Genomic DNA, 13,886 nt, shown 5'->3' on the forward strand with positions numbered 1-13,886 from the left:
CCCGGACATTCAAGAAAACCAGTGTGCAATGGCCGCCCCAGGGGCCCTTAGCTCCCTTAACAGGGCTGAGGCGCGCCCTGGGCTTTAACCTGCAGCAAGATGTGGCAACAAAGCCACCTCTGGTGGGCCTGTGCACGGTGACAAGAGGGGGTGGCCTCTGGGGACGGCGGGGACCAGGGTGCCCAGTAGCAGCCCACACCCACTCTCCCAGCCAGCCAGGGTGGCGAGAGTGACAAGACACCCCCCCCTCCCCGTGCTTCCCGCAGATGCCGACGCCAGGGACAGCCTGCTGAGGGTCCTCTGTGGGTCCCTCTGCCCACAAGGGCAGGTGGCTTCAGAGTCCCAGATGCCCTGCTCTGAGAAGTTAACATCAAAAAAATAAAGTCCACCCGAGGTGCCACGCAGTGTCCGGTGCAGGAGGCCCCTCGGTGGCCCCCGGCTCCCCGCCTCCCTCCGCAGCTCTGCCACCTCTCAAGCCTTTGCAGCCACCATCTAGAAAGTTCTAACCCCGAGTCAACGCTGGAGAAGCAGGGTGGGCAGCAGGCACCTGTGGAGACCGGGACACCCTGCCACCCCAACTCTAAAACAGAGGACACACTAGTGTTCTTAAAATTTTCAATAATTTAGTTTTTCTTTTTTAGTAGAACTGGGTAAAACTGCAATACTACCTCACATTGGTCCCTGTTAGACAATATGCCCTTCTTTGAAACGTAAAATGTCAAATATATAATTATACAACCTTAGAAAAAATCTCAAAGACGGCAACGACCACAAAAAATAAAATAAAACACCAGAGACGTCACGCCATATAAATAAGTCCGAGTGCGTCTCGGCCCAGGGCTGGCGGCTCCAGTTCCGATGGCGGTGAGTGACGTCATTAGCTGGTGTGGCTCTTGCGTGTCCTCCGGTGGCAGGAGCTGCACCTGTCCCTCTCTCCTTCCTGGCTGAGGCTGGGTGCCCTGAGTCCACCGAGCCGGTTAGTAAGGTTAGGGGTGTGCAGGAAGCTCGGGCGGAGACGGCGCGGGCCCTGGGATGTGGCCTGGAGGGAGCCCGGGTTCAAAGTGCAGTGGCGCCATCCCGAGGGAGCTGTCCGCAGGCCTCCCGGGCCAGCACCTTGACACTGTCCCTAGGACTGGGATGGAGTCCGGAGCCTGGCTGCACCGTGAGCTCCACAAGCCCTGGAGCCCGGTGCCCAGGGTGGAGAATGTGCGGCCCAGGGTGGTGGGCAGTCATGGCCGAGTAGGCCCTGTCCTCGCAGCAGTGCAGGGAGCTGGCCAGGGACAGCTGGGCAGGAGCCTCGGGACATCTTTGCTGCCTGTGGCATGGCCTTCTGGGTCCCCTCACTCTGCGGCTCCGTGGGCGCAGCTGAGCGGTGACCCGTGGTGTTCAGAGGTCTCCGTCCACTGGAGGCTGGCAGAGGCGGTAGAGGCTGGTAGGGGCAGGAGAGAGAGGATGAGTGGGACCCCAGAGGCCCTTCAGCACTCCCCCGCCACTTTGTTGACCTTATAGGTGATGCACACCCAGAGGACACCACTTGGCAGGAATCAAGAGACAGAGCGTGAACACGTGGACATGCCACACCTTCTCCAGCTGCCCGGTCCCCTCCGGGGCCACATCTGTCCCCCAGAGGCCAGCAGGTGTTTACAGACACAGGCGTGTCTTTGTGAGCAGACCTGTGTGTTCAGACACGGGTGTGTGGGGCGTGGGGTGCCCTTCTGCACCTGCGGCCACTAGCGAGACCCGGTCTCTACCGGAGCTCCTCCCTCCGCAGACCCCGGGACCCAGATGCAGCAGGGTGCAGAGAGGGCTCGGAGCCGAGCCTGCACCTGAGGGGGGTGCGGCTGCTGGCTCTCCGACAGGACAGGAGGTCAGATGGGCCACGAGGAGTCCTGACCGCAGAGCGGGAGCAACGGGCAGCAGGCCACCACAGTACGGGAAAGCCAGGCCCCAGAGGCTCCGGGGACAGGGCTGGGCCTGGGTTCGGTGGCTCTGCCATCTCCTAGCTGAGTGACCTTGGACGAGATGCTTAACTTCCCTGGACCTCAGCACCCCCACCTGCCAGCTGGGGACCACAGCAGGACCTTGCTCTCAGCATAGCTGTTTGGGTCAAATGGGTCCCCATGGGAAGATGGGCCGGGAACCTGGGGCGGGGAACCGCCCAAAGAGTATCAGGAAAAGAGCTGAGGGTGACGAGCCGTGTGGGACCCTGGAGCACCACCAAGGGCAGCGGCCTGGCCCGGTCACATGCTGGGGTCACGGAAGACAGCGTCACTGGGGGAGTGGCCCCCAGGGCGTGCGGGGACACTGCACGACTTCAGCAGTATCCAAGCTGTTTCTAGATGGGAAGCTATTGAACACCGTGGGCAGACGCGGAGAAGGAACTGGGCAGGGTGGGCGGGGGACAGGGTCTGGCCCAGTGAGCCCAGGTCCCAGGGGCTGCACAGGGCTCAGTGCCACCGAGAGACGGTGGGGTGGAGGACGGGAGGGCAGACTGACCAGGTCCCCCCAGCAGCCACCCGCCGCTCACTTGGGACCTTTAGGGACCCTTTCCAGGGCTCCAGGAGAAGCAGATCCTCGTGAGGTTACAGACTGAGCCAGACTCGTCTCTCCCAAAGCAGGGTCCTCAAAAGCCAGATGGGGCCCTGGCAGAGCCCAGGGGTCTGCCAGGCTGAAGGCCCCCTGGAGGAGACAGGGCAGGGGCCACTCACCGCGGAGCGCCCTGGGGCATCTGATCCTTGACTCGGAGGTTTTTGGCCAGAATCTCTACTCTGGGGCCCTGGAAGGTAAGAGTGTCAGTCTGGGGCCTGGAGGAGTGGGGACAGGCAGGGGCACCTGGCTGCGGGTGGGGGGCTCCCAGGTGGGCTAGGTCTGGGCTGAGGGCGCGCAGGCCCAGGTGGCCTCCCACACACAGGGAGCAGGCAGCTCCCCTGGGCCCCAGCCCGGAGCACTGCCGAGGCCCACCTGCTTCCGCATGAGGTCCATCGCCTGCATGATGCACTTGGGCAGCAGCCCGTGGCTCCGCGCCAGGATAGCCGCCTGCTCCAGGGACATGCTCAGGGTGCTCCTGCGGGTGGGAGAGGGCGTGGGCAGCGGCTCCCACCGCCAGGCCCCACCTCCAGTGCCGTCACCCCGTGTGGCTGCGCGGCCCACCTCCGCCCTGCGTCCTCTCCGGGCTGACCTCCCCCACCTGCCCTCCTCCTCCTGGCAGCTGCCACCCCTCGGCAGGTCACTGCTGCCAGGCAGGGCCTGGGGGCTCTCAGTGAGCTGAGGGCTGACCGAGGGGACTCCTCCGGCCTGGCCTCTGCTCAGTGGCCCCCAGCACAGCCACGTGGCTCAGACCCTATCAGGTCAGAAGTGGCTCGGCACCGGGCCTGCGGCTGGAACCCCACCCTGCGCCCTTCACTCCGGGACCCGGGACAGACAGTCCATCTCTGCACACCCCAGTTTCCTGAGAATCAAGACGAATGTGTCATTGACGTGGGGACCAGAAAGAGGGCTGTCCCACGCACTGCAGGACACGGAGAGCACCTGGCCCCACCACTAGATGCCAGTCCCCAGACACTGCCAATGTCCCCTGGGGAGCAGAACTGCCCCTGGCTGAGAGCCCCTGAATGAGCCCTTCCACACCGGCTCAGCCGGGAGGAAATGAGCCCGTGGGCGCAGACACCTGGCAGTGCCCAGCTCGCAGGGCGCCCTCCTCCCTTGATGGGACACAACTGGACGCCTGTCCATCAGTGCCTATCAGTGCCGGACACGGGGCTAGGTGGTGGGCTACGGCAGAGAGTGACACGGCCCCTGACCTCACGGGACCCTGCCTGGGGGGGGGGGCGGGCAGCAAACAGAGGCCCTGGTGAGCGGGAGGCACCTGAGTGGGGGGACGAGGGGGCCTGGAAGGGCCCACTGGAGAGGGGCGGTCTTCCTCCCTGGGGCCAACACAAGGGTGGGGACAGAAGGCAGAAGTGTCCAGCAAGGCCAAGAGACCAGCGCATCCCGAGGAGGTGTGCGACACCGTTCCCTCGCGGATGGCAGGCTCAGGAGCCCGGCACCCGCCTCCTGCTCCCGAGCCCGGCTCCAGGACACCCGCAGCCCTGCCACCCTCCACTGCTGCCACATCTCACAGCAACCTGCGGCCAGAGCGCCGAGGCCCTGCCCCAGACCGGCAAGCAGTGGAGGACCAGGCCTCGGGCCCAGCCGCCCTGACCCCGAGGCCCAGCCGTCTCTGGCCTACCTCTGCATGCCGGTGCCACACAGGGCCATCTGACAGGCCCCCAGGCGGTAGCAGAGCTCCGAGGAGACGGGGATGAGGCTGGCACCGAAGCTCCCGCCGGCCCCAGGTTTGGGGTGCACCAAGGACTTCATGAGGCGGCAGTGCTCGTCCAGGGCGTTGATGGGGCGGATCAGCTGCAAGGCGTGGGACAGATACAATGGGGACGCTCGGGGCACAGCCGAGGGCCTCTGGCCTGCCTCCCCATCTCCTCCTCATCCAGAGGTCCCTGCACCTGTCCCCCCAGCGCCCTCTCCAAGGTTTCCATGACCTCTGCTCAAGAGCAATCTGTGGCTCCCCGCTACCCTGCAGTTGGCATTCGGTGTTCGCCCCGTACTTCAGGTCTCACCCCCGGCCCGGCCTCTTCAGGCCCAGGGCGTCTCTGAGCACAAACAGTGCCTCGCTCGTGCCCTCCAGACCCCTCCTGAGGAAGAGCCCTCCCTGCTGTCCCAGACCCCCAGCCACCGCGTGGAGGTAAAGGTGGCTCAGTCTTCCTGTGCCATGGCGAGATCCTGCCGGCCACGCATCCCACAGCGCGGTGCCCAGCATCTCCCAGGGCAGCTTCCAGCCCCAAGGCCAGAACGCCACGCCGGGGTGAGGCCTGCACAAGCCGGGAAGGCCGGCCACAGACACTGTCAGCAGGGGCCGACAGGCCGGTGGCCCTGGTTAGCCCCGCCCCGCACAGGCCAGCCTGTGGGGAGGAGCCCCCAGGAGGCCTCACACCTGTCCACTTTTCAAAACAGCTGGAAGCCTCCCTTGTTCTGAGGAGATCTCTTGATTTCTAAGTGCCCACATCAATGTGAAGGAAAAAGAGGACCCAGGCCCACCCGGCGTGGGTCCACCTCTCCAAGGGCGCCGGCCCCAGAGAGACCCGCAGTTACCACGAGAGCAGAGAGGAGCAGGCCACCAGTGAGCAGAAACCACCTGGGGACTCCCAGGTGGGCCAAGTGGTCCCTCAGGCCCCGCTGAATCCTGACCCCGGGAGCCCCACCCGGCCCAGCTGCAGGGGGGACGCACCTGGTCTATCTTCATGGCGGTGGTGCTGGTGTCCGTGGGCAGGTTAGACCGCTCCAGGTAAAACACCCTGAGGGAGAGAGAGGCTGAGAGGGGCCACCCCCAGCCACAGCTGCAGGGCTGTGGTCTCCCAGGAGGAGGCCACCCTCAGGGCTCCCTGACAGCCCCCCAAGTGCTGTCCTCAACGGCCCCCGCCCACCCTGCTGCCGCCCAGACCTGCTCCTCCTCCCTGAGCCCGTCCCCGCCTGGCCCTGGGCGCCGCTCACTGGGCCACAGAGGTTCCTCTCAAGGGCCAACCCACAGGCACCTAAGCCTTGGGAACCAGGCGGTCTCCACTGGGCCGTGGAAGGGAGTAGAAGCCACAGGTGAAAGACGCGCTTGTGGAGCAGGTGGACGACAGCAAGTGGCCAACCAGGCCCCAGGGGAGGAGGCCCTGACACTGGACCTGCCATCTCCTAATTCTCAGCCACCCTTTGTCACCAAGGCAGGACTCGGAGGGCCACGGTTGAGGCTGCTAAGGACGTGGGAGCTGCTCCCCTGGACACGTGCTTGCTCCCAGCAAAATCTGTTCCCTCCACTTCTCCCTGCAGGTGTGACCAGGACAGAGGCTCAGGGGCCACGCCCCTCTCAAGGCCCTTGAATCTCAGCACCCATCTCAGCTCCGGTCCCCACGCAGAGTGGACAGGCAGCTCTGCTCAGCAGAAAGGACCTGCTTTGAAGCCAGACTGTTGGCTGTGTGACCTTGGGCACACTGTGTATGCCCCTGGGTCCCAGTTTCCTCATCTGGAAAATGAGTTAGCATGAACTACTGTGCGCACCGCCATTGGACTCTCATGCAAAGGCCCCGCACAGAGCAGGTGCCCCAGAAAGGGGCGTCTGGCCCACTCCTCCCGCAGAGGGTCTGCCCGGCACTGCTGTGTCCACGCCCTGTGGCAGCTCTCTGAACCCTGGCCCCAGCACAGCCCCAGGCACACACCTGAGCTTGCGGTAGTACTGCTGGACCTTCTCCAGGGACTGGGCATTGACTTCCTGCTGCAGGTCCTCTGCTGCCTGGCTGCCCGCAGGAGACGGCCCCTCCACGTTCTCCAGAGCTGAAGGGAGAGGAGGGAGGGAGGGGCTGGGTCCCCAGTGCTTGGTGGCCTTGGCTCGGCCCCTGCGGTCCCCCATAGCCGCAGCTCACCTTTCGTGAAAAGCACGGTGTGCAGGCGGAGGCTGGCCCCGCTCTCCAGGCGGGAGGGCAGCTTGGAGAAGTGGTAGCTGTCGAGGTAGAAGACCACCCTCAGGGCCTGCCGGCCGCCCTCGATGTGGTAAGAGACATTGGTGTCTGCGGAGGACAAGGCCAGACAGGCTCACCGCAGGGCCCTGCCCCCTGCTACAGGAGCTTCACATCTCCCTTCCCCAGGTGCCAGAGTGACATCCCAGTGCCTCCCTGTCGGCCCACTCCAGGGGGATAACCCCAGACCCCCTTCTTCCCAGCCTCAGGTGGCACCCTGGGACTTCCATGTCCACTCACGCCAGAGTTGCATCCTGTGACCCCCGTTCCCCAGCCTAGAGAGCGCCTCAGACTCCCACCCCGCAGGGCGCTTCAGAGAGCCCCACCCCGCGGAGCCGCCTGTGACCTGCCTCTTGGACACCCTCGACAGCTGCTGGTTGCCACTGCTTTATTCTTGGCCCCGACACTGACTGCCCGGCAGGGGAACCAGCCGGGTGTCTTCAGAGCCCTAGGGTGCTCCTGTCACCCTTTGCTGGTCACTCAGGGCCCCACCTGGCAAAAGCTGCCCTCCAACAGGACCTGCATCTCATTCACCCCCATGAGGAAGAGCTGCGGGCAGGGGGGCAGAGTGCGGCCCTGGGGACCCCGGCTGCGCCTGCAGGTGTCACTGGTGGACCAGGGCTTCTCCCGGAGCCCAGCTCGGCCCACGACAGGCAGCACCACAGCCAACTCAAACTGGCCCCTAGGCAGCAGTCTGCATCCTCAGCAGGGACGGTACTGTCCCAAGGAGGTCAGAGCTGGTCCCTGAAGGGGAGGATGGATGTCCCCGAGAGCCCAGACACACAGCCCAGACACACAGCCATTTCAAGGGGGTGGCACTTGGGAAAAAGCTGTCTCAGGGGGCTTTTTATGAAGTGAAGTGAAAGGGCCCATGAGCTCTGGAGTCCTGGGGAGAGCACGTGGCACATGGGCGCCCTGTTCCACCCCTGAGTTCCCGAGGTGGAGGTCTGGGCGGGGTCCCCAGGGCCCAGCAGAGCCGCGCAGGAAGCACCCACAGGGTTCTCGGCCTCAGCAGGAGGTCACCTGCGCTCCCCCGGGACCCCTACCCAGGCCCCAACTGACCCACAGCAGCCAGCGACTGGGATCGGCATCTCTGATGTCCCCAGGTGACCCAGGGTGAGACCACCACGGGGAGGGCAGAAGCTGTGGTCATGCTGCCCAGCACCGTGGCCCAGAGCCTGTCTCTGGCTGGCAAGTACCGAGTGCTCCCTGCTGCGGATGTGTCTGGGGTGGGTGGTGCGAGTGGGTGGGCAGGTGGGCAGGGGGATGGGCAGGGCAGAGGGAGGAAGACAGGACCAAGGAACCTCAGGTAATCACGGCCTTAGTCCCTAAGAATCTTAATTCTTCCCCACAAAGAGGGGCGATCTGAATGGGATCTGAGGGTGGGATCTGAATGAGAATCGCTCGTGGGTCTTTCACGGGTGGTGGGGCAGCTGGCTGATGTGGAAGAACCCCTTTTCCACATGTGCTGCAATTCAGCTCTCAGACTCCAGCTGGGGAGTGAGGCTCGGGCAGCTGGCCTGCTCGCACGGGAGGCCAGGTGGCCCCACACGCTCCTGCCGCCTCAGCGTCCTGACACCCACAGTGGCGGGGAGTCACTCACTGGCCACGTAGTTCTCATCCAGCTGCTTGAAGGAGAAGCTGACGTTGTCCAGCTCCGACAGGGTCACCCAGATGTCCTCCAGCATGGTGCGTTCCTCCTTCTGCAAGAAGACACATGAGGGACCTCGGGTGCCACCCACCTCAAGCTTTCCCTGGACAAGCTGGGGTCCGAATCTAGGCCACGTGCTACACAGCGGGCTCCTCCCACCGGTCCTGCGTGTGCTCTGCCTACAGCTTGTCCTGCTCCCCCAGGGTCAGAACCCATCTGGCTCTGACTTGCTGAGTGGCCCTTCCCTGCACCAACGGTCATGAACAACCATTCCAAAGCTAACCCACCACCTCCTGCCCCTCCAGCAGGCCCCACCCACCCGATTCTCTCTCCCCTTGCCCCATACACAGCCATGACCAAGCCCTGGGACCCACCATCAAAACACGCTCCAGAGCCCCCCAACTTCCCAGCCACCACTCCAGGGGGGTCCACGTCCCAGGAGGACCCCACAGTTCCCCCTTACCCTCCCCCAAACAACCCCCCTCTCCCCGTGCTGTTACCTTTGTCTAACTTGAACCCACATCCTGTCTCTCACCTGCCTCCAACCCGCGAGCCTCCTGCCCAGAGCGAGGCCCAGCCCTGCAGACCCAGCCCACGCACCTCACCTCCCACCGCCTCCCTGCTCCTGGGGCCACAGCTGCTCCCTCTGCCCCAGGCTGTTCCTGTCTACTGGCTCAAAGTCACCGCTTCAACACGGCCAGCTCTGACCACAGATCCCCAAGGACGCCATGGCCTCCACTCCCTGCCTCTCCCCCCAGCCTTCCGTTGTGTCTTCTCATCTGCCTCCCCGGCTGGAAGGTGAGCTGTGGACCCCAGCAGTCTGGTGCCTCGCGACGTCAGAGACCAAACGGACAGGGACTAGCATGTGGCTCCAAGACATGAGGGCTGGTGCCCAGGCAGCCTTTCTGAGTCCGGTGAGAGCAGACTTCTGCCCAGCAGAGGGCGCTCCGAGGCCACACTTCCCACCAGCCAGCGGCTGGGCCTTGGCCACCAGAGCCACCCAGCACTGCAGGTATTTGTCCTGGGACTGTTGTAGGACACTGAGGAGCATCTCTGGCCTCCACACACCAAGTGCCAGAGACACTACTCCTGGATATTTCAACTGCTATAACTAAAAATGTCTCCAGATGTTGCCAGTGTCCCCTGGGGCAAAACCGCCTAGCTTGAGCACCATGGTCTACGCCATGTCTTTTACCTATGTGTGTCTCCCTCCCACCAGGACGTAAGGCCCCAGTTCCTAACAGCAGTACATGGTAGGTGCTCAATAAACACCTGCTGTGTGAACAGCGGGGCCCTGGGAGCCAACTGCAGGGGACACAGGCTGGGGGGCCTCCCTTCCTCCTCTGCCCACTCACCACTGCGGCTGGCGCCAGCAGGGACTGGCAGTGCAGCAGGACCCCGGTGGCGGCCACCTGCTCCAGCCACTTGCGGCTGGCGTCCCGGCTGCTCTCCTCGTACTCGCCGTTGTTGTTGTAGCGGTAGCTGAGGGCCGCCAGCAGCTGCTCGGAGAAGGTGCACACGGCGGCCACCAGGGCCTGGCAGAAGATGGTGTCCCTGCACAGCTGCAGCTCGGTGTCTGTGATGGACAGACAGGCCTCTGGGCAGGTGCTGGCAGCAGGCTGCACCACCCCTGGCCCCGAGCCCCCCACAGACCCTGCATGGGGCGAACTGGCCAAAAGTTTTCTTGGGGCCAAAAGCCAGGTCCACAGAACTCCCCCCTCCGTGAGCAAGCCACCTCACCCAAAAGCTGCTGCTCCCCCGACCAAGCAGGTGGGCCTGTGGGTTCCTGGCCACTATCCAGGCCCGTCCCTGGCCATCTCTCTGGGATGCAGTACTTCTCGGCCTGGCCGGCTGTGTGCCAGTGGTGCGGCTGTGCCACCGAGCTCCACCGGCGCTTTTGAGAACCGGGTTCTCCTGCTGCCCCGCCCCTCTACCACCCCGCCCCGCCTGAGGCAAAGAGGCTGCAGGTCTCAGCTGCTGAGAGGAATTACCCTCAACATCTGGCCAGCTGCGTGCAGCTGCCTATTTTGACCTGGATCCTCCCTTGACTACAAATTTCTGAGAAGAAGGGAGGGACAAAGGTGGACAAACGTGGCCCACCCCACCTGCAGCTCCGGCCTCCACCGTCTGCTGGGTCTGGAGCCTACTGACAAGCAGCCTCCCTCGCCCTCCGCCCTCTATCCTGTGTCCTCGTCATAATCACCCAGGAAGCAGGTGGCCCAAGACAGGGCTCCCAGCTCCAGGGACTGAGACTTGTCCCTTGGACACAAGGTGCAAGTCTTAGAGGGGCAGGAGGCCAAAGGGTCGCCTTCCCCAGTGCAGATCCTGATGGGCCAAGAAAAAATCACCCTGGCCACAGAAGAGGCCCCCCAGGCTGTCCTCATGGACGCCCACAGCCAGGCAGGCCTCGCCGCATACCCCTGGGCCCATGCACTCACGGCTGCCCCGCAGAGCCCTCACCTGTGCACCTCAGCAAGGCCAGGAGCAGCTGGTTCTTCCCATCTGAAGGAGGACGGAGAGGAGGAGGCGGCTAAGGGGGGCTGGCAGGCGACAGGAGAGCCGGCCCGGGGAGGCCACTCAGCTGACAGCGTGCAGCCACTCCTCTCCCCTTCCCTGAGCACACAGGGGAAGGGGCACAGAGGTGGGCCCCAACAGGACCCTGCTGCACTCCAGACCCAGCCCAAGGCCACAGGCCCCCCATGACCCTCCCTGCCCGCAGACCTTCCACGTATCTCTGGATGTTGTCCACCAGGGTCTTGATGGAGCTGGGCAGGTTCCAGGGGTCCTCCTGGATGCTGATCTGGATCAAGCTCCGGCCACGGACCATACACTCTTCTTTCTGTTTGAACTCTGGGGCAGGAAAGCGGCATGAGGGCCGGGAAGGGACGGAGGTGGCTTTGGAGAACAGTGGCACAAAAGCCCATGCCCTGTCACCAGATTCCAAAGCTTATAACCTAGATCCGGGGAGCAGCAGGCTCTAGGATGTAATCCAGGCCTTGGAGGACAAATGCATGGTCAGTGTGCTTCCACTTCACATGCCACTCCCATCGCAGACACCACGGATCCATCTCAGCACCCTTCCTGCCAGTCGGGGGCCAGGATCCACAGCCACAGACAATCCAGTGGAGACAGCACCAATCAATCACAGCACTCTTTGCTCCCAGATCTGGACCCGGTAGCCACAGAAGCCTTCTTCTCAGGCACAGGTCTTCATGCCACAACCAACTAAGCAGGCACATGAGTTGTGACCTCGTTCTAACCCTTCCCTAAACAGAGGGGGAAGCCCAGGCAAGTCACTTGCCTAAAGTCACACTGGGTAGTGGGAGAACTGGGACCTGAATGTGGCCCTAACAGGCCAAAGGCCAGGCAGACGCAGGCCCCTGTTCCCTTGGCCTCTTCCCGGGTCTCTGAGGTCTTTGTGGCTTGGGGCCCTCTCTGCTGTTTCTCCTTGAGGTTCACCCCTGGAGAGGGGATTGACACAGCGGGAGGGACAGCTGAGCAGACCCAATGCTCCCCTGGAGGCAGAGGCTGTCCACATTCCCGTCTCCTGCACACAGCTGGGAGCCCGTGAGGTCAGCAGTGTCCCATCGGGCTCAGGGTCACCAGCACCCAGCACAAGGCCTGGCACAAGCTGGCTCTAGGGAACTATTTACCTGCTGCATAGCTGCACAGATGGACTGGCAGCTGGGGACGGACAGATGGTGGGGGGGTTAGTGGGATGAAAGGCAGGAGGACATAAGAAATGCCAATTCTTTTCATCTCAATCATTGCAGAGGAAAGCCTCGGTTTGGTGCTGGTGAGGCCTTAACTCTTCTCTCACACAGCCCTCTCCTGAAGAGCAGCAGAGGCCCCGGGCAGGGAGCAGTGCCCACCTGACGGCAGTGGGATGACACTGTGGCTTTCCCATTAAGTTGATCACTGTGGCTTATCATCAATATATGGCCTACTACACTGGCTCTTCCTATGGGGGCATTTTAATAAGATCCTTTTAAAATTCAATCTCCAAAAGGAAGATACCTTTTCAAAACCTATTTGTTCATTCACTTAGGTACTGGGGAATTGAACCACCAGCCCTTTACCACTGAGCTACATCCCCAGTCCTTTTTTTTTTTTCTTTGAGACAGGGTTTTGCTAAATTACCAAGGCTGATCTCAAGCTTGAGGTCCTCCTGCCTCAGCCTCCTGAGTCACTAGGACCACAGGCCTGCACCACCATACTCTGCAGGAGATGCCATTAACAAAACAAAAGTCACATCAATAATAAACTCCGCAGCAAAGTCACAAGGCTGGAAAGTGTGATGAGGGGAGCGGAGACAGACAGGAAGTGCACTCCAGGCTGTCCCTCGTGTCACAAATGGGCAGGCCCAGGGGACCCAGGGACCAACCCCAGGACACCAATTGTCCCTGTAGAGAGCCAGGTCAGGCTTTGCAGCTCCTACAGCTTCTACCACACAGACCTTGTTGTTTGGCTTTTACGAAACTTTAAAATATAAGGATGACAGTGGAGACAGATTCTGAGCGAAAGCAGGCTGTGGGCTGATGTGGCCCTCAGGCAGGAGTCTGCCAGCCTGGACCAGCCAGAGCCACGCAGCAGGGGTGTGTGCCCAGCATCCAGCCTGCTCCCACCGGGTACCCCCACCTTGGAGACTGTGCTCCATGGGGAAATGCCTGGTCTCCTCGAAGGCCCTGCCCATCACCGGCCCCATGAGCAGCGTGTTGATGGCGTCCACCTGGAGACAAGAAGCCCCCGGTGAGCGTGGCGGCCAGGGGGCTTCGAGGACCCAGGGCCACACCAGGCTGGGACTAGGCCGACCTGGTTGAAGAGGTGCTCCAGGCAGCCATGGAGCTTGTCCTGCTTGTCCGATGGGATGCGCATGTCACAGGGCAGCTCGTCCCCTGGCAGAAGACAGAGCGTGGCTGTCAGTCATTGCTGCCCCACCCCGCTCCTCCCCAACCTCTTCTCAAGGAGGCCACACGGCTATAGAGCCCTAGACCCACAGGGGACATGTAGCCTGCCAGACTCAGGCCCCAGCTGAGTCACTGGGCAAATCCCTGGACCTCTCTGAGCTTCTGTTTCTTCATCTAAAAAATGGGCAAGAAGCACAAACACCCCCCAGATGGCAAGCTGTTGTCATTCCCACTCCACAAATGAGGGCACTGAGGACAAAGACCTGGATCCCAGCCCCACAGAGTCACAGCCCCTGTTCCAGTGAAGTCAGCTCCACTGAACCCCTCTGGGGACATATTTCAATGGCCTGATCTTCTATCATGAGACATTAGAGCCCAGCCACACAGTCCGCCTGCCTGGGCCTTCTTTTCTTCTGCCACATGATGGGGGCAAGTTTTTATGCAGAGACGTCCTCTGGCAGGACACAGCAGTAACGGGGTGCAGGGGGGCGGCCTGGGCAGCAGGAGGCCGTGGCTGAGAGTGGGAGGGATCCGGGCAGGAGACGAGCCGCGCACGCACCTGCAGAGCCGCCCCCTTCCTGCTAAAGTCAGCTACTCCGCTCTCAGCCGGGCCACCATGTCACGGCCAAGCCCAGTGCCACCTCCTCCAATGCCCTCCCCCAGCTGCCACTCACGGGACACGGGCACAGGGCTGGCCAGCTCCCAGGGCTTCACCTCAAGTGACTCCTCCCTGCCCCCCAACCCCAGCCTGGGCAGCAGGACCCTCGCTCCCTGTGC

At 62.8% G+C, this 13,886-nt stretch overlaps 2 protein-coding genes across 2 annotated transcripts; both read right to left on the reverse strand.

The window, feature by feature from the left end:
- Positions 1-753: 753 nt before the first annotated feature.
- On the reverse strand, positions 754-4,642 carry LOC308631707 (phosphatidylinositol 3,4,5-trisphosphate-dependent Rac exchanger 1 protein-like). The gene is made up of 4 exons (XM_081263157.1): positions 4,229-4,642; positions 2,962-3,064; positions 2,709-2,776; positions 754-1,429 (listed from the first exon to the last, which is right to left on the reverse strand). Exons 1-4 carry the CDS (start codon positions 4,357-4,359, stop codon positions 1,387-1,389), a joined length of 345 nt encoding a protein of 114 aa, XP_081119283.1. The 5' UTR covers positions 4,360-4,642; the 3' UTR covers positions 754-1,386.
- A 1,248-nt stretch (positions 4,643-5,890) lies between these two features.
- On the reverse strand, positions 5,891-13,493 carry LOC308631704 (phosphatidylinositol 3,4,5-trisphosphate-dependent Rac exchanger 1 protein-like). Its single transcript, XM_081263154.1, has 8 exons — positions 13,015-13,493; positions 12,841-12,931; positions 10,924-11,052; positions 10,663-10,704; positions 9,558-9,778; positions 8,155-8,254; positions 6,459-6,602; positions 5,891-6,369 (listed from the first exon to the last, which is right to left on the reverse strand). Exons 1-8 carry the CDS (start codon positions 13,075-13,077, stop codon positions 6,110-6,112), a joined length of 1,050 nt encoding a protein of 349 aa, XP_081119280.1. The 5' UTR covers positions 13,078-13,493; the 3' UTR covers positions 5,891-6,109.
- Between the last annotated feature and the right edge of the window lie 393 nt (positions 13,494-13,886).

Source organism: Spermophilus citellus (genome assembly GCF_964194105.1).
Source record: "Spermophilus citellus genome assembly, chromosome: 12".
NCBI classification, from domain to species: Eukaryota; Metazoa; Chordata; class Mammalia; order Rodentia; family Sciuridae; genus Spermophilus; species Spermophilus citellus.